The sequence below is a fragment of the Solanum verrucosum genome, unplaced genomic scaffold (genome assembly GCF_900185275.1).
Source record: "Solanum verrucosum unplaced genomic scaffold, falcon-dt-bn FXZP01000261.1, whole genome shotgun sequence".
NCBI lineage: Eukaryota > Viridiplantae > Streptophyta > Magnoliopsida > Solanales > Solanaceae > Solanum > Solanum verrucosum.
This window is the reverse complement of record NW_026019969.1, coordinates 12,362,754-12,383,223: the sequence shown is the minus strand read 5'-3', so window position 1 is coordinate 12,383,223 and position 20,470 is coordinate 12,362,754. Positions and strand designations below refer to the sequence as shown.

Here is a 20,470-nt window from a genome sequence, read left to right as displayed (position 1 = left end):
AATTAAGCAGTTTGTCATTGTTTATAAACCCGATTAGATTGCGTATCAACAAATCTATTAAGAAATATTTGTTCCAATATTTTATAGACAGGTGGACCGGTATTGCTAGAAATTGGTACTCTCCCTTTGTTCCATATTAATGGATAATTATAATAAAAATATTTGTCGCATATTAGTTATCCACCTTAATAAATTAAAAAAGCATTAATTATTTTTTTTCTATATTATCTTTGCAATTAATTCTTTTTAAAATGTTCACATTTGATTGTTTCCCAAGAAGTTTTTTTAAGGAGTGAATTAGTAAAATTATCTTTTTATTTATGAATTTTTTAAGCACTTATAAAATAAAAAATAACCAATTAATATGAGACGGAGGGAGTATATATTAGCTAAAAAAACTATTAACATGTGTGGGGCAAGATTGTCAATGTTACAAATTACAACTGCCTTCATTTGATGAATATTAATTATTATTGGTATATAATATTTTTTTAAGGTTACATTGATGATTTCCAAAAATGAAATATTTTGATTGTGGTTTTTTAATTACTCTAGGATTATATTATGTGTCGAGGATTTGTACAATTCACGGATTTTTTTTAATCAAGAAGTTTAACTTTTATGGATAATAGTATTATTATTTTACATTTATACGTTCTAAAAATATGAGAGCACTTTAAGGGGTTATTTCATATTTGGTTGATAGATGAGATAGGTAAAGATATCTCATGATATTATTTTATCTCACAGTCTATATGAAATAACTTATTTCATTATTTAAACTGAAATGGTGGGGTTGAATAATTCTGGTATTAAATAATACTCTCTCTGTTCCAATTTATATGATGTTGTTTGCTTGATATGGAGTTTAAGAAAGTCTATATGAAATAACTTATTTCATTATTTAAACTGAAATGGTGGGGTTGAATAATTCTGGTATTAAATAATACTCTGTCTGTTCCAATTTATATGATGTTGTTTGTTTGATATGGAGTTTAAGAAGTAAAGACTTTTGAAACTTGTCGTCTAAAACAAGTCATGGATGCTTGTGCGACTAAAAATCATTTTATTTAGTATAAAATAATTTTTTAAAAAGTTAAGTTATTACTAAATATAAAAATATCTATTTTTTTTTATAAAAATTGGGACTATAAATATAAAATAAAATAATAATAGAATTATATCCTTATCCACCCCCAAGAACCAAAAAGTTGATCACAAATACACAATATGGAGTTGAGTTTAGTTTCTCACACTTTAATGAACTCTGGTATGGATTTACACAGCCCAATATCAAAGGAACGGAAAGCCCAAATACTCATAAACTAATAACACTCATAACACGTGTCAGCTATTCCCCGTGTTTACGTAGCTCCGAATGAAAAAAAATATCAGAAAGAGTATTTGTTAGTAGAACGATAGAAATTGAGCGGTCTAGTTTTCATAATTCCCCAAAATCATCCGCCAGACATGGCTGTTGTTCAAATTTCCAGCTCTCTCTGCACTTCAATTCGTGGTATTTCTATTTTGTTTTTGTTTCTAAAATTGAAAGAATTAACAAAAACTAATGTAATGTTTTTGCAGATGTTGTTATGTCAAACCCAGTAAGCATTTCTTCTATTAAGGGCTCAACTCGTACTCAATTTGGGACTACTTTTGCAACTGGTTCTCCCCTCTGTAAGCCCACTTTTCCTCTCTTTGTTGAATAATCAATTGGTGCATTCAGTGCCGGATTGAGGATTTTCATATTTGTGTTGTATTTTCTACTCGTTTATATAAGAATATAATCATTTGTATTTTTAATTTTTGTTTATCTTTTGCTGCTCTTTGTTTTATTCTATCTAACATACAATTTTATGCTGATGTATATGTTACTTAGGTCTTAGTCTACTATATATAAATTGTTTATCTTTTCAGGCTCATTCCTTGAAGATGAATTTATCCTTCACTTAATTATTTATGAGAAGCAAAGCTCGAATGAAGACCTCTTGAAATGAATAAGCAACATATGTTGTCATTTCCGTTATTTGCTATCATATGTATATTTACCCATGGAGCTACCCCTTCTATCATGACTATTTGTGAATTTCATGTGCTTTTAAAAGAAGAGGATTCTGGGCTTAGTATGTGATTAAAAATTATATCATGACATTAAAATTGTGGAACTTATGACTCTTGCAAATATGTGTAAACAAACGGTTCATCAGTAAACACATACCTGAATCTAATATGATTCTTGTGTGGGTGATCAACTCTGATATCTTTATATTGCGATGGTTTGAGGGGGTCTTTTTTCTCCCTCCCTTCCCTTTTTCTTTCAGTTGACATTTATAGAGAATGTTGCTCTTCCTTGAGGTAGAGAGTGGACTAGTTTCTGTGAAAGTCTTTTGTATCATGTTCCATCATATGAGAAGTGGCTTAACCATTTAATTAGAGAGGCTGCTCTACCTTTGATCAATTATATGTTGGTCTCAATATTATTTAAATTAATTACCAAATAGATAAGTGCAACTAATCACGCTGGTCACACCTTAATAGCACACTGGGAAGAATGCAGGTCCCTTCCTTCTTGGTGAATGTTCGAGCCTAATGCTTGTATGTTTTTTTCTTTTCTTTTATATATATTGAGTGGTGGTGTAGATTGGGGGAGTGTTCTATCCATGCTATGCAAATTTGGAGCCATTACAGTATATTTTAAATTTGCAAGTCCCTCTACTAGTGGTTAGGAACTAATACTCAGTATTTACAGTGATCAGGAACAGTTTCTCTCGAATAAAAGCTATGCCAAGTAGAGCAGCATCACTTTCCATACGATGTGAGCAGAGTAGCAAGGAAGAAAGTAATTTGGATGTATGGCTTGGTCGATCTGCCATGGTTGGTTTTGCAGCTGCTATTAGTGTAGAAATAGCCACAGGCAAAGGACTTCTGGAGGTAGGTCATTTACTCTCATGTTTTTATTAATGTGTACTATATATTGTACAACAGATTGGATTCATAACATGTCTTTAATTCGGTGGAACATGTTAAAGCATACCTGTTACTTTGATATATCATATCTTACCAAATTACAACTTATCCTAATCTCAGACATCGGTGGATTGGAAACATGATGTTTCATATACCTCATGAAATTGTTTCTACTTCTGTTCATCCAAGTGGGGAAAAAAAAGAAGCTTCCCTCGTGCATCTACATATATTGGACTGTCATGTTGCGAAAATTGAAAGAGAATAGAGTATAGGCAAACAGCACCGCTATAGTAACTGAGTTCAGCAGACAGCACATAGATTTGAGATTCTGCTTTTGGGTTGTGATTTTGAATGTTCAGTAGTCTATCTGTATATCGGAGTTTGTTTTATCTGTCTTCTTTTTCATTATTCTGTCATAAACATTATGATTTTATCCATCATATAACTGTTTGAAAAACTACATGAATTAGTAATTAAACTTATTCTGTTCTTTTCAGAATTTTGGGGTCTCAGGGCCCTTACCCACAGTAGCATTGGCAGTCACTGCATTGGTGGGCGTTCTGACCGCTGTCTTCATCTTCCAGTCTGCGTCAAGGAACTGATTATTTTCTTTTCTCTTCTTGTTTATGTATCTAAAGAGTGATATTGATGCATCCTTATTCATCTAAACAAATATTATCACTTTGTCAATAGAAATTCTATTCACTGCTGAATTTTCCCTTACTTGAACCTTGTAAAAAATAGTTTACAGTTAATCCCAAGATAGATCAACAGATGCTGTTTTCAACTAACATTTTCATATCAAATGTACAAAAACATTACGCGATTTCACTCCTTCCTACATGCCCAAGCTTTGGTGCGCGCAAAGTTATAATATCCATATTGATAGGAAGTACTAGGTAGCAGGTATCTATGATACGGTTCATGTACACAAGCTGACCTAGATATTATCGCGATTTAGCAAAGAGAAACTCCCATATTGAATTTCATCAAAAAGAAGTACCTATCGATTCTTTGTTGTGTTAGCTTTTTGAGCAAGTCTTTTTAGAAAAGTGCCTTTGCTCACTTTGCATATTATATTTCGATTCCTCTATTTTGCGAGGAAATTAATCTCTATCTTTTAGAATTAGTTTATTTTAAGTATAGTAAGATCATATACAAATAAAATATTTTAATTTGAGAAAGCCCAAAAGAGAAAAAAAAGGCAACGATGGAGCCTTGATTACTCAAGTAGTGAATTGATCAACCCATCTTTTTGACCATTAAAGTAAATCAATGCACCTCTTTGGTATTATTCCAACAGCTCAATTTAAGCAACTCTTTTTTGCCTTTCTCACTAACGGTACTTAACAACAAAGAAATCTCACAACAGTTAACTCCGGGAGGAAATAATGTTTTACGGCCACTTACAAATTAGATTAAAAAAATGACCTTTTTAGATTTCTCATTTGTAAAAATAAAGATCTCATATAAAAAAAGACATAAAAGTAAAAACAAGTTTATAAAGGACTACAAAATCAAATTTCTGGAATATCTCACCATAAAAAAGCAATCATATAAATAAATAATTTAAGTTCGCCGACGAATAAGTGAATTGCGCAATTTAACCTGCTATGTTAGACGGATAGACATTCAAGACTAATTTGAAGTTAGATTCAAAACTCTAGTCGTTTTAAATTTCTTTTTGGTTGCTCCATTAATAGTATCGTATATTTTTTTATACCAAAATAATTTGAACATATTTAATGAACTTCATAACATAAATACAAGATTCTAAATCAAAATTATTAAGTTCTATTGAACATATACGAAGGAACACTATATCATATTTTGTTGGTTCATGCCTTGCTAATCCTACAGATTTAGTCAGCGCTCCAATGCGAACTTCAAATAGCGGGTGAAAAAAAAACTCTACTATTATTGAAAAACTCAAATAAATACACTCTTGATCAATTTGTCAAACTTACAAACACTTTCATCAATTACAACACAACGGTTCTTCTCATCTTTATGGAGCAAAAATCTTTCCAAGTCAAAAGAAGAACAAATTAAAGAGAGCTAAACAGCTCTTTATAGCTTTTCTTGGTTCCAACATAATGATTAGTAATGTGAATAACCTGGTACTTTATCAAGCACATGAAGGGCATCTTTCATTGTAGGCCTTTTTTGTGGATTCAATGATGCACAACTAAAACCTAACTTAAACAATGACACCGTGGTCTCTTCCCTACTCTCCACGTCAGCTCTAATCGCCACATCAGCCATCCTCAAAATCCGGTCCACGTCATCCGATTCTGAACCGTTGGTCCACTGGCTCAACTCCCGGTCCGAGAATACTTTCCCGGTTAAAAGCTCAAGCAACACAATCCCAAATGAGTAGACATCCCATTTAGGACTAGGTTTGAGACTCTCCAACGACTCCGGGGCGTGGTAGGGGGACGTGCACCCTACCACGAACCCGGCTGGGGCAATGTAAGGACTTCCATGAACAGGTTGATCATTTAAACCGTCCCGGGAGGAGGATGTGGACCGCTTGCTACCGAAATGCCGGCCCGAATTATCCGGTTTGGAGGTGTTTTTACCATGCATTAGCCCATGAAGCCCAATGTCACTTATTATGGGCTCCATATCTGGTGTTAAGAGAATGTTACTAGGTTTAATATTGCCATGTACTTGTCTCTTCTCGTGGATGTAGGTCAATCCTCTTGCAATTCCTTTTGCTATCTTGAGCCGAACTTCATATGATAAATGGTAAGGAGAGGAACCAACTTTTCCTGAAAAATTTAACAATAACAATGTTAAGTTAATAAAAGATGAATTTTCAACGTCATATGACTGAAAAACAATAATAATACACTCAATATAATCTTAGACGTGGAGTTTGAAAAAATCAAGTCTCCGAAACGTTGTGGTAGTACAATATTGAGGAGAAGGGGTGCACATGTATTTTGACGTATTATATGTATTGTAGTATAGTTTGGGGACTTTCACGGATTATGACAATGTCACATGGAGGACCATTGGGAGCCTCAAAACACAACCACATATGAAGTATAGTATCTGCAAAATTGAGTAACGAAAATCCATGCCTATGTGTAGTATATGTACACTAAAATTAAACTACTTGTTTTTCTAATGACAGACAGTGTACTTAAAAAAGGAGTCGTTTCGTAGTTGGTCTAGACGTAAGTTATGCAGGTATTAATTAAGTTCTGCAAAAGTAATAGTATTGTCTTTGGTAGCTCTGGTTTGCAATTTAAAAACCCTCATGACGAATACATGATGAAATAACTAATCACTGCATAACTAATATGAGCATGAAATAATATCAATTCCTATATTACTAATATCAGCATAATTCTAATCAGCTATCAAACGATCCCTTAGTACAGTATTTATAAACTATAGGCTTTAATGTTTTTGTTAAGTGACAAATCAGGGAATGTTGCTGCAAATATATCAGTGACATTAAATGTCAAGTACACTTGACTAATCAGAATATTTGGGGGTAATTATGATAAGGACAGAAAAGATTTATCAAAACTATAACTATGATAAGATAATGAAGATGAAAGGAAAGTAACTTACTGTAACCAATATTGGCTAAGCTTCCATTAGTAACATAATCATAGATGACTAATTTCTCATCATCTCCCCAATAGAATCCTCTAACACGAACAAGATTTGGATGCCTTAGCTTGTTAATTCCTTTAATTTGTTGCTCAAAATCCTTCAATTTATCAACACCACTCTCGCCAATTCTCCTAACAGCAAATGCAGTTCCATCTTCTAACACAGCTTTGTAAACTATGCTAGCTCCACTTGACCCCAAAATATAAGCTGAAGCTTTCAACAAAGTCTCTAGCTCTAATTCTGTTTCACCATCCACCATTACAAATGACCTTTCTGTTTTCTTGTTTTTCTCATTCTTTTGTTCTGTTTCATACTCAATTTGGTCTTCACTTTCTTGGTTTTTGCTGTCATCAGTATCTGAACTTTCTTGATTTATGGTCAAGCATGGCCAACTAGGAAAAATGGTGTCTTTTTCTTTTACAACAAGTATTGATGGTTCTGGTGTTTTGTTGTATTTTTGATCTTTGTCAAATGAGCTTTCTATAGTTGCCTCACTTGCTTTATTCTTCTTCTTCAATTTGTAGACATAAAGAAAGACAATAGCAAGAACACCAACACCAGCTAAGTCACCAACTATGATTCCCATTATGGTACCTGGCTTTAGCCCATGTTGTTGTTGATTCTGAGCTGCAGTTTGAGTTGTTCCATCAGAATCTTGAAGTGGGGTTGAGTTAATTTCTTTTGGAATGGCTGCAATTGCTGGAGGATTAGTGGTTATATTAGGTGGAGATGAAAGTGTTGAAGGGATTGTACAGAGTTTCTTGAGTGGTTTGCCACAAAGATCTGTATTTCCTGCAAAGAATTCTGTTTTCTGGTTTGATAAAGCTAATGACTCTGGGATTTCACCTGTAAAGCTGTTGAAAGAAAGATCAATTGTAGCATTTGTTGGTATTTTCTTGGCAAATTGTGGTGACACTAAACCAGATAACTTGTTTGATGAAAAGTTCAAGTATTTCAAACTATCACCACCAAAATCATCAGGTAATGTTCCATTCAACAAGTTAGAAGAAAGATCCAACACTTCAACAAACTGAAATCCACTTGGTATTGCACCAGAAAATAGGTTTTTACTCAAAGAAACAACTTTTAGATTCTGCAAAGAACTTAGCTTTTGTGGGATATTTCCTACAAATGCATTGACAGAAAGATTTAGAACCTTTAAGCTCTTTAACACTCCAACAGACTCAGTAAGCTCACCAGAAATAGCATTGTTTGACAGTGAAAGAACTTGAAGTTCAGAAGCATTGAGAAGTGAAACAGGAAGTGTTCCATTCAAGAAATTATTTGAAAGATCGATAGTATGAAGATGTTGAAGAAAGCCTAATTCTTGTGGAACAGAACCAATAAGCTTAGAATTTGGGAGTAATAAACTAATGACTCTAAACATGTCTGGTGCACAAGTTACACCAGTCCATAAACATGGGGTTGCATCATTATAGTCCCAATTATCAAGAACTGATAAAGGGTCATCAAGAACAGAGTATTTGAAAGACAATAAGAGAGTTCCATCTATGTTGAGACCAAATGAAGGACATAAAAGAAGAAAGAAAAAGACCCCAAATGACCAGAAAGAATAGTAATGCTCTGAGATAGTCATCATTTCTTGAAGTGATTATTCATGATTACAGCATAATACTTTCTATATACATAAGAAGAAAGAGGAAGAGGTAAACCAACTACTGGAGAAGTTGTTTTGGTGACCAAAAAGGCAGCAAAAGATGGAGAATTGTAAGGCAAAAAAAAAGAAGTGTTGTGGTTCACTCTGCTACATAATGAAATGATATTGATATAGGAGTAGTAGTAAAAGGGTACTTGAAGTAAGTATGGGAAAACAAAGTGAATGGCTATTATTGTACTACTTTGTTTCTGTCCTCATTCTGTTCTAAATTTAACTTATCTATATACTCATAGTGTAAAATCATGAATCAGTCTTTATTAAAGATAATAACAGTTTCTACGATAATAATATACTCAATATAATTTTATAACTATAATTTGAAATTATAGAAAAAGATAAAAAATTATATGCAAACGTTACTTTTACTTTGATAAAGATTGAAAGATTTATTTATGATAAATCCTAGATTTACCGACTATTTTAGTGAATTTAAGTAGTCTTTTTTTTTTTTTTTTAAAATTTAAGTAGTCATATACTCATATTATATGAATATTTTAGAAAAAGAAAGGAATGAGGGAATCTTTGTGGTTTTGGTAGAGGACGTTAGCTAAAAAAGAGAGGTGTAATTAAAGTCCACCTCCTATTGACTTTTTCCCCACTCCATTTTCATGTTTCCAATGCTACCTTCTTTCCAAATTTTCCTTATGAGTGAACATATCAAGAATACGTAATATATAAACATATTTTTTAACGTGACTTCAATTGATATCTTTATTTTCTAGATTTGATTTTGTATAAGTAGATATTTAAATTTATATTTATAAAATTCAATAAATAGATACATTCATTCTACGTGACATTCTATTTATTTAATTTTATACAAATTTAAATATCTATTTATATACACTCAAAATTAAAAGACATATATATCTGTTGAAGCCAAGTTAAAAGATTTATTTATATATTATGCCTTTTTTTTAAAAAAGGAGCCTCAGGGAATGGGTCACTTATTAAAATCAATCAATTGATACTTCAGTGATAAATATAATAATCAACTTGTTATCATATTTTTAAAATTAGCTGATAGTGTAAAAGGATCTTAACATGATATATAACGTAAATCCATAAAATAAATATTTTTCACTAGTTCCCTCCTATGATCTGTTTGGAAAACACTGTATAAGTATATATAGTTATGTAATTACTAGATTAATAGTTACATAATCCAGTAATTTGTTTATCATAACGTAATTATTATATATTTCAGTCATGTCATGTTTGGTAACATAATTATAATTACATAATTTGATATTCTTTTATTTAAATAAAGCTAATAATAAAAAATAATTTAAACTTTTTCATATGAATGTTATATAAGATTTAATGTATGACAAGAATATGTGTATTAAAAGTGATTTTGTTTTAAAGTTATCTAGAAATTATAATATGTAATTATCATCGATTCTTTATTTTCCTCGAGAATTAAAGAGTGTAATTGTTACTCTCAATTTGCTTGGAAATTAACAATGGTTCTCGAATGTGATCGTATCCCGAATGTAGACTCAAGACGTGACGATAACTTTCCGAACAGATGCAAGAGTTTTCATGTTTGGATTTTAATCTCGTGATTCACTCTTTTTTTTTTTTATAATCTTACAAAAGTGAAATGATAAATTATTGCACTAGCTTTTATGAGATGACAGTGAGTCACGGAGAAGAACTTTATTTATAGTTGTCTTACGATCAACAGTAAAAAGCATAATGAAGAAAAAGGAAAATTATGGTAAATTTTGTACACATTGGCCCTTGCTTTTGTTTTTTTACTAACATTTAACCCTTTAAAAAGGTAGTCTATTCAGAAAAGACATGAATTCACCGACATGTTCTTACAATGGGTCCATTACAAAAAAATAAAATAAAAATCAAAGTAAATAATTTATTTTATCAATATTAATTATTGGTTTTGGTGTCTAATCCTCAACTACTCTACTTTGATAATACCAATACAACTAAAATATAATTTTAGACCATATCTTAAAATATACTTAGCAAATATGTTACTACTAAATCATTTGAATTTCAAACATAGGTCAATAAAACAAATGGCTAATGGCTAATCTACTTTTCAAATGTTTGTCAAAATATAGCATCTAAATTACTAAAAAACTATTTGAATTTCAAACGTAGGTTAATAATACAAGTGAGTAATGGCTAATATACTTTAAAATGTTTGTCTTATTTCTTAAATTGGTCAATACCACCAGCTCCTTAAGCCAATAAAAACACTAAACTACATGGTCCTATTAAGATTATTATACTTAATTAATTAAAAGTCTATGTTTAGCTTAGTATATTTTGTTACGGTAATGTTCTGTTAGATGTTATTCTTATGTAATTTAGTGAAGCATTGAAATTCTTTAAAGTTATTAATCCAAGAAAGGTTACTGAATAAAACTCTAGTATATAAAACAATCAATTTTGAATTGAATTAATTCATCAACTAGATGCCAAAAAGAAAATGAACATTAAATTTGAACCCATTTGACATTTTGATTAGTCTTTGCCTAGCTGTGGATTATAATCAATTTTGAGTTTTTGACCCTTTTAACATTAATAAAATAACCAAATATCCATTCAACTACCCAACTTTAGCTGACTTGGATATTTCATATGATCAATGTAAGCTGCTCATATATTACATCTTATATGTACTGATGACAACTTGTTAGTACATGTTACTTTATTTTATGATCTCATCTCATTTATTATGGACGGCTATCATAATTATTTTAAAAATTACGTAATATTATAATTATTTTGGACATAGATAATTCGGAACAGGGCGTACTTAGGAGGGGATTACAGGGTTCACGTGAATCTATGCTTTTCTCCCAAAGTCATATATAAAAGTATTATATTTTTTATTTTTTAAAAAATATACTCGAAATATCATATAATGCGATTACGATTGGGTGCACCTCTCTAAATGAGGTTAGAAACAATTTTTCTTTCTAAAATTGGATAATGCCTTTCTAATTGGTTATTGATAGCATTTTTTTATGATATAACACCCATTATCTCGAAATCTTGAATACGTGTGAATGTGTTATCATCTTCTTTTCTAATGGCGTGCAATTTTGTATGTATCATTGGTGTATATGCTTATTACTTATTTTGTTGACTTTATAGCTATTCCTGATAGAAAGTTGCATTCATATTATATCTCAGGAGAATAATTTTTGTCTTATTTTAGTATTGGTCGGCATCACCAATTCATTAACCAAACAAAAATACTAAACTGCATGTTCCTATTATTATTATTATTATTATTATTATTATTATTATTATCTATATTTAACTTAAGTTACCGACATGGCAGACTTAGTTATGGTAACGTTGTGTTTGGCACACTAGACCATTTTCACGGTTTACTTTGTTTTGTTATAAACGTTATTTTTATGTAATTTTCTGAAGCATTGGAATTCGATCATTAAAGTTATATATCCAAGAAAGGTTGTTCAATAATAAGTCCAATATATAAAACAATCATTTTAAAGTTGAATTCAAACATAAATCAAAAGATCAATGAGCATAGAAGACGGATAACATCTTTTTATTTTTAACTAAGGCTCTAAATATGAATTTAGATATGAGTTTAATATTGATTTATATATTTTCAATCTTACACAATATCGTCCAATATTCGATAATAAATTATAAATCTTAGACCTTGATTTAATTATTATTTTTTAAATGGTTTTTTAGTTGCTTAAAGGGAATCTTTAGACCGTAATCTTATATTTTTTCTTAATTTTGTTCAAGAAAAATCTTTAAATCTAAGCAAAAATATTCATAAATTACAAAAAATGATACTCTAATTAAAAATGATCATTTAAGTCCTTAAAACAGTTAAACTCACCAAGCTGCGTTAGCAGTGATAAATCTAGGATAAGGATTTGTGATACATCTAGTTCACTTTTTCCATGTGAGCGAATAAAAGATGGTGGAGAGAGAATAATGATAATTTTTCTGTGATATTTAAATTTGAGATTTTTGATATAAAAGAATTGTACTATATTTATATCGAATAATGATTTATACCATGTTTAAAATAAAAAAGGTTCATTCAGTGCATATATATATATATATATATATATATATATATATATGGGATTATCCAATTTCTCTACATGTTATACAAGAAAAGCACATACACTTATTAGTAAATTTTAACAAAACTATCACTACAAAATGGGTTGCAAAGGTATAACAATCAATTTTATGGCTCATTTGTTGTTTTGACCTGAATATTTTATTAAAAGATAAAAGGAAAATCGTGAACATAATTTTTTTATAATTTATATAAAATAAATTGAAAAGATTATGTGTTATTATGAGATTTCTATGTGAAAATTAAAAATATTTATAAAAATTATATTGGTTGTATAAATAAAAATATTTATTAAAAATAAATTTATAATCTTCTGAATAACAGTATAGAGCTTTGCTAAAACATTGCGTTTGTAGCTACTGAGTAATTTTCGAACAAAACTAGCTATGCAAACTTTACTCTTGCCGGCGGCTCGCCCCGGCATCGGAAGTGCGCCATTAGTTCCTCCACCGGCCGGAAAACCATGGCGGTGTAGCTTCCTCCGATGCTCAAATACCCTAATTTCGTCCCCCTCATCGTTACCTTTTTCCCCTTTGAAAACAGAGCCTCTTAGTTCGCCTCTATTCAGACTCATCAGCAAAAGGAACAGAATCTTGGCTTCTGCTCCCGTTTCTTCACCCTTCACTTCCCCAAATGAAGAGTCTGAAAAAGCTAAGTTAGCTCAGGTACTTCCTATTTCTGCAGTATTTCCAGTTCCCCTTTGTAGCATCTGCAATGTGTACCTAATTGTTAAGAATTGCACCTTTCTATTTGTGTTAAGAGTGTTTTAGCTTTGTGAACTGAATTGGGTTACTGGGAGTGCTAATGGATATGTACTGAATCAATTGCTGCTTTTAGGGTTTTCTTTTAGTGTATGAAAAATTAATAAAAGTTGTAAAAATGCTAAATTTTGTCATTTAATGCTGTATTTGATTAAGGGGCTTTGAACTTTGCTGCATATTTTTGGATGTGAAGTAAAATTGCTTTAATTGGATCCATTGTAGGTTCTGAAAGAATGGGTTTGGGTTCTTAATTGGGATCTTACTGTTTTGAAATGTGCCAAACTAGTCGTGCTGCATTTTATCTTGTTTGATTGATGTATTTGAGTTGGTAGAAAATTTTGAGAACCCCTTCAGAGTCATATTATTGAGCATTGGAATGAAACTGTTCCAAATGGTATGAAATGGAAATTTAGGATTCATGTATCCAATCTTGACTAGTTTGGGATTGAGGCTTACTAAATGTTGTTGTATTTGTGTCTTTGAGTTAGAGACTGATTGATTGGGCTTTGCTCAAACATTTAGGTTGCAAAAAGACTACTGAATACTGCAAGCTACTTCAAGAGATTGGGTACTCTAGGATTTTGGGGACAGCTTGTATGTACGCTTGTTGCTGCGGTGATCCTTTCATTTTCCATTGCTATTACGGGGAGGATTACATCGCCCTTCACATTCTACTCAACTGCAGGCGGAATTGCAGCTGCTTTCATTTCAGTTTTTTGGTCATTTGGCTATCTTCGTTTGTCTGAAAAGCTTCGGAAGACAGCTAATAACCCTTCAAAGGTAACACCCCAGATTTTTCTCAAATTGCTTTTTGAAATAGACTACAGTATGTTGGACTCTCATCCAATCAATATGCAAAAAGAAACAGTGAGAGATTCTTATTAACTTGATGCGAATGACTTGTAATTTTTGGTATAATAGTAATAGGAGTATTTATTACATGGATGTCACCTGAGATGGTGCTTCTTCAGCCATCCAGCTGGCTCTGAAATAAATGTACCATTTGTGAGCCAGATGATGTTTGAAGTTCTAGGTGCTATGAGAAGCTTATGATTCACGTAATCCAATTTTTCCTTCTGCTTTTCTTCAAATTTCCTGATGCTTTTCCTGAAGTTGGTACATTACATCCCTTTGAAGATACACGAAATATATTGGGATATTGATGAACAAAAAGTTTCATGGAGTTGCTCTGGAATGTTTGGTGCTTCCAGAGACATTACCTTCCCTTAGTGGAAAGAGTGCAACAGCGTATGATGTGGATTAGGTGCATGTCAGAAATTCGAACCCTGTTCTGTACAAAAGCTAAGTATTTATATGGAGAAGGATAAAAGGGAGGGGGTGGGGTTTTCATTATCCATTGAGTTTCGAATCATGCACTATTGGCCCTTGGGAATTCCCGCTATAAAAAAACAAAGTTCATAGGTTCCAGTTTTGTGGTTATTTCAATTAAAGCTACAGTTCTGTTCCCGTTCTTTATGGGGTTGGGGACTCGGGGTAATGTGGATCAAGGTGGAATTTCTTGAACAAGATTTGCTAGTGTTTAGAGTAGCTTATGAATTCCCTAATTTTAGCTGTTCTTCTGCTAGCTTTATTGTAACTTGTAACTTCTGAAGTGTATCTCAAATGATTTGATGGAGCTGTTTCACTGACTGCTATTGTTGTAGGCTCCTCCTCGTGCTGATGTTGTGAAAAGCTTGCAAAATGGTATAGTAGTGAACCTTCTGGGAATGGGTGCTGCTGTACTTGGCATGCAAGCAACTGTAGGTATATTGGTGGCTAAGGCTCTTACCACATCAACTAATCCTTACCAGACTTTGACTCCTGGGAGCAGCCCTGTGCTTGCTTTGGATGTATTTCTGGTTCAGGTATGCCATTAAATTGTTCCACTGTTACCATTTGGTATCCTTTGTTAATGTATTAAAACACATTTCATATATTAACCGGTAATTGAAACTGACAGAACAACAAAGAGGAACAATTTGCTTTATATTGTCTCATACATATTACATACACAAGTACTTCTAGGATATTTTATTTGGGTGTGCCATGCCACCTCTTGCCCTTTATCCCTTTGGAAGAGAAGAAGTTACATTTGGAGATGTTCTATTTTATTTTCTTCCCCTCTCCACTACCCAATCATTTCGATGTCTATTTAAAAAACGTCAAGGTTTCTTATTTGTTATCATGACTAGGACTACTGTATGAAATTCCTGTGTGAGGTCAAGCCGGGAGAACCATGTTGGTCCCTTTTCACCTCTTGATCTTCATGCATGTGTAGTCTAATGCCAGTGTCATGGTGCATTTTCGACGTGTTCAATGATCTCAAGAGTTGCTAATCTCTGCTGTCCTACATGTTATCTTTACAGGCATCAGCAAATACGATCGTTTCACACTTTCTAGGTCTAGTATTCTCATTGGAGCTGTTGCGCTCAGTCACCTTACCAACTTCAGACAGCATTCCGGTTCCAAGGATTGCATGACGTGCTTGGAAAATCAACAACATAATACTTGAGAAAGCTTCAGCGATATGCTTTTGAGATCACAGCCATGTATTTACTGTAATATGAGTGACCTTCTCCTTGGTGACTTGCATTAAAATGATTTTTGTTTTTCCAATATCTGAGAGGCTTCTGATAAAAATTTCAATTACTGTCATTGTATTTGCTTTCTGGGGCATCTTTAAAAAAAGGGTGAATTGTTTGCCACCAGTTAAAGACTCCTCTCACAGTGCAAGAAGATCCTAACGCCCTCTTTAGCTGTGTTGGTCTACTAGGAAATAAAATATCGACCTCTTTCTTTCTACTGTATGTTTTCCCTTTTTTTTCTTCTCTGCAATTGTTCCTTTTTCTTGTTTTAAATCTATTTATTCTTTGGAGTAAGACAAGTATGACAATGTTGAGAACATTTTAAAAGGAGTTGCAGATTTAGAATTTATTTTGGAAAATTGTATGACATTTTCAAAATGCTCATAGTGGAATCCTGGTCTTAAACATACATGAATAGCTTTTTTCTTCTCCACCTACCAAACTTTGTATTAATTATATACCTGAATAACTTTTTTCTTATCCACCTATCAAATGTCGTATAAGTTATACGGACTTTAATACATGAATAAGGTTTGTTTTATCCAGCTACCAAACGACTCCTTAGTGTTAACCATATCCTGAGCTCTTTAAATTGGCAAGTCGATTGCTTAAACAAAATCCAAAACACACTCATCAACACACACTGATGAATGTTGTGCCCTGCCCTTTCTGATTAACAGTAAATTACATAACAATGAGTAAAACCCAAGTTCTCATGGACAGTCCTGGTCCAACACATTAGGTTCTCTCCTGTAAAAATGCAATCCACAGTTGTCAGACAACGGGATAAGAAAGTAAAAATGAAGCAAATCTACATCTGGCATGAAATCTGAAACTCAGCCCATAGAGGTTTTGATAGAAATTTTATTCAGCAATCTTACCAAATGAGTGGCATGAAATCTGAAACTCAGCCCATAGAGGTTTTGATAGAAATTTTATTCAGCAATCTTACCAAATGAGGTCTGATATGAAAAAGCACGTGAGGTCTAACAGCTAGGAAGGAGCACAGACAATGGATTTGATGGTGCGGAAGTCACCTTTTCAGCTCAATGTGAGTTTTCTAGTTGGATTTGCTGCCAAATCATCGTTCAATGAGAATGGGTAACAGGCTCGTGGAATTGAGGTCAGAAGCAAGGATGGCTATATATCTGGGAGCAAACTCGGCAGAAATGAAGCGCATGCATACAAGTTATGCCTTGGAATAAAAGAATTGACAATCCTCTTAGTCCACGAGCAAGGAAGCTCTATATATCTCATGGAGAGGTTGATCCAGGCCCAGATAAACTTTGGTGGCAGTGAGATGGAAACTGGCCATTCCAGTGGCAGACAGGTGATATACTACTTACAGTTCAAAAATTCAAATAGCTTATTACCATACCTGCTTATTTTGATGTTCTATCTTCTCATATTTGTAATGTGATATTATAAGGAACACACTTCAATTCTACATGTTTATGTTATCCACCCTTGGCTCTTTATCTTAGAGTACCAAAAGAATAAGCCAGTACTATCACATAATTCACCATACGTGAATCGCTTAAAGCTACAAGATAACTTGTCCAAATGAAGTGCACCAGCATTCCATCTAATCATTTTAGAAGATTATCATTTCAAATTGGGTCATAAATCAAGCATTAATGTAGGAACTACTCCATGTTATCTTGAATCAAGGCACACATTTTTAAGGATCTCCCACACATTATATTACTATAATAAAGAAAAAAGGATCATCTTAAAATAAATGAATTAAGAATAAATAAGAAGATCAATCTGGTTTACATACGTCAAGAACAATTATAACAAACCACACGTATATTATTGGTTAATTACTCGAAAAAGGTCTCATACCGTCATTGAACATCTAGCAATCAAGCACCTGCTTGAGGAGACCTGATCTGTTGTCCCAATTCCTCATCAGCCTTTTTAAGAAACTCATCCCAACCACTACCTGGACTAGTATCCAGGTAATCATAAGGAACAGCAGTTTTCAAACCAGGACGAACCCCACACTGGCTTTCTACAAGTCTAAACTCCAAGTGATCTCCCTCTTCATTCGAATTAACTTCCAATTCCTCCCAGGCGAAAAGCAAAGGCAAGGTAAATGCTCCCCAAGGATTGAAATCCAAAAGCTTGACCCGGTCATCATTTGTGACATATATATCAAAAGTATAACTTTCTGATTCAAAATTTCCCTTCACCTTATATATAAAAAATCTCTGGATTATTGTTATCAACTCGTCTTTCTTCTCAACAAGAGCAGGATAAAATCCAGTCACCTCGCGCTGAGAGACCCCCACAAGGATCCCATTGCGTACAAAGCAGCGAAATTCCATCTCGGGGCGCAGGGATGAGTACCATTTGCGAAGTGCAAGGAAAAACTTTGGGGGCCTTGAGACAGTCTTATCACTGCAGGAATCATACACATGGCACAGATCATGGACTAGAGAATCCGATGCCCGTAGTAAAATTGCAACCTCACTGAAAGAGTTGCAACAAAGATTCCCAGTTGAACTGATCCATGCAGCATCTTTTGGTGCACTCCAATTAAGCTTAGGGAAGATAGAGCCCCCAAGGGCCTTTATAGATTCCTTGATCTTCATTTCCAGTTCCGGGAAAGAAGGAGGAGGTGACGGTTGTTCTGATTCATCTTCCGACCCTTCAGATACTTCAAAGTCTTCCTCTTCTTCAGGTTTATGGATCCTATTAGGCAGTGCATCATTGTCATCAATGGAAAGGGGGAGAAGGAATGGACCATGATCATCAATAAGGTACTCTATAAAGGATTCAGGCAGTTCATGAATCATTGTTTTTATGGAATCAGATTTAAATCTGGGATACCACTCCTGAATCTGGCACCTATTTACTTCTTCCTCTTTCATTTTTCTTTGGAAAGTAATAAACTTTACTCTGAAACAAAAATTATCAATAATCAAATTTACTATAAGCAGCTGCTAAAGGTTAAAAAATATGAGCCAACATATACAGAGAATCAAAGGAATGAGGTTGCCTAACAAAAAATTAATGATTTAAATGGATTTTATGAAACAAGAGACAAGGAAAAGAAAACGGAGCGAACGTTTGGGGTAACAACAACAACTAATTACATCTACATATGCAATCAAGTCAAGTATTAGTTGGATTTGTGCACAGTAATCCCAACAACAACATACTCAATGAAATCCCACAAGTCGGATCAGGCACAGTGGAGAGTGGTAAGGAAGTACGCAGACCTTATCTCTACATTCTAATTTATTGAATGATCGAATTACTCTCTTTATGGATGGCAAATATCAAATTTTTGCAGTTGTACGTAGTTTTTACCCTTCATCTTAACAATTCACTCATCATACTATTATATAGCTAACATAACTATTTAATTATAAAGGAAACAGAAAACTCCGACTGTTAACAGAAACCGCCTGAACAAATCAATCATCACCAGCACGCGTTTTTTGAACAAATCAATCATGAAGGCACGCGTTTTTTTTTTCTTTTGGAGATTTAAAGCAGAAAAAAAAACAGTGAAGCTGAGAAAGTAACTAAAATCTAATGGAAAAAAAAGGAGAGAAAAACTTACTGCTAGCCACTGAAAACGCAGAGATGGAGGAAAGGAAGAAGAGACCAAAGATGAAGAAACCGCTGGAAGAAACAAGAAAAGAAAAGAAAAGACACGTTAGGTCTAGGGCTTTTTGTAATTGAGGGTAATGTTGGAATTACAAGAAAGTTATAAGGGAGATTACCAATTCGACTCAAGTCGGCGGCCTGGCGCTAGTAAGAAGTTAGCTTATTTTTTAAAAAATTAAAATAATTTTGCAGGCTACTTACCATTTATTTTTTAAAATTTTATGTTTTTTTAATAGGAAATTCTCATAAAGATATTTAAACACGTCATTTTCTTTTTATTTAATTTGTAATTGGCAAAGAAATTTTATTTCCTCCTAAGCTTCTTAAAATTAGATGAAAATTAAAAACATTTTATTTATGCTCTTGTTCTTCCTTATCTCTCTTTAACAAAAAGCATAAAACACTCTTCACTTCTTTTTCCAAGATTTTCACTAATCAACCTATTAATTCGAGATGGGTCATAAAATTAATTAATTAACGAAGAATCAAGAAAAATATTCATTTATTCTTTAAAAAAATTAATTCCAATACGTTGTTATATTCCTATAGATATTTCTCTTTCTAACCAAACAATTACTTTTGTACACCTATTGTGATTCCTACTACAAGAGTATAGGGACAAGCATCCATACGATCCCATAGACTTATTTTAAGGATTCCAATTCAAAATACGGAAGAAACAAGTGTTTCCACACTCTACCACCTAATCAATTCTATTCCACTTAATCCCTCTTTCATGGCACATATCTTTCCGGCTAAGGAATTGGAAACCTTTCGCCTGTTACATGAATCCAATTTTCATTTCTAACAATAGAATCCAATATAGTACTATCGAAAGCATCATTACAAATGATCAACCTGATTCATTGAGCAGTCTTTTTGCTTAAATACACCACTTTGACGACTCCATCAAACATGATAAAATACTGTCCATTAATGTTCAAACAAAACTTTGCTAATTAGCATAATATAGAACACAATGTGTTATCATTTTCTACAACACAATATTGGTCAATACTACTGTAAATAAAACATGATCTTTCAATGTCATTTGGGAATGGAGGTCTGCCTGCTAACAGTAGATTCCCAACAATAAATTAGCGGGAAAAAA

The 20,470-nt window shown here is 32.9% G+C and overlaps 5 protein-coding genes across 5 annotated transcripts in view; 3 read left to right on the top strand and 2 right to left on the bottom strand.

The window, feature by feature from the left end:
* The window catches only part of LOC125816391 (cysteine proteinase RD21A-like), a 215,690-nt gene that overhangs the window by 78,369 nt on the left and 116,851 nt on the right, over positions 1 to 20,470 (top strand). The gene's annotated exons all lie outside the window — the stretch shown is intronic.
* On the top strand, positions 1,396 to 3,680 carry LOC125816413 (stress enhanced protein 1, chloroplastic). Its single transcript, XM_049496019.1, has 4 exons — positions 1,396 to 1,516; positions 1,585 to 1,677; positions 2,750 to 2,931; positions 3,465 to 3,680. The coding sequence occupies exons 1-4, from the start codon at positions 1,471 to 1,473 to the stop codon at positions 3,567 to 3,569; spliced, it is 426 nt and encodes a 141-aa protein (XP_049351976.1). The 5' UTR covers positions 1,396 to 1,470; the 3' UTR covers positions 3,570 to 3,680.
* On the bottom strand, positions 4,879 to 8,353 carry LOC125816376 (probable LRR receptor-like serine/threonine-protein kinase At4g37250). The gene is made up of 2 exons (XM_049495978.1): positions 6,556 to 8,353; positions 4,879 to 5,741 (listed from the first exon to the last, which is right to left on the bottom strand). Exons 1-2 carry the CDS (start codon positions 8,198 to 8,200, stop codon positions 5,068 to 5,070), a joined length of 2,319 nt encoding a protein of 772 aa, XP_049351935.1. The 5' UTR covers positions 8,201 to 8,353; the 3' UTR covers positions 4,879 to 5,067.
* LOC125816404 (protein TIC 21, chloroplastic) lies at positions 12,700 to 15,957 on the top strand. Its single transcript, XM_049496008.1, has 4 exons — positions 12,700 to 13,054; positions 13,673 to 13,930; positions 14,815 to 15,015; positions 15,517 to 15,957. Exons 1-4 carry the CDS (start codon positions 12,776 to 12,778, stop codon positions 15,628 to 15,630), a joined length of 852 nt encoding a protein of 283 aa, XP_049351965.1. The 5' UTR covers positions 12,700 to 12,775; the 3' UTR covers positions 15,631 to 15,957.
* On the bottom strand, positions 17,487 to 18,679 carry LOC125816402 (uncharacterized). The gene has a single exon (XM_049496006.1). The coding sequence runs from the start codon at positions 18,612 to 18,614 to the stop codon at positions 17,604 to 17,606; it is 1,011 nt and encodes a 336-aa protein (XP_049351963.1). The 5' UTR covers positions 18,615 to 18,679; the 3' UTR covers positions 17,487 to 17,603.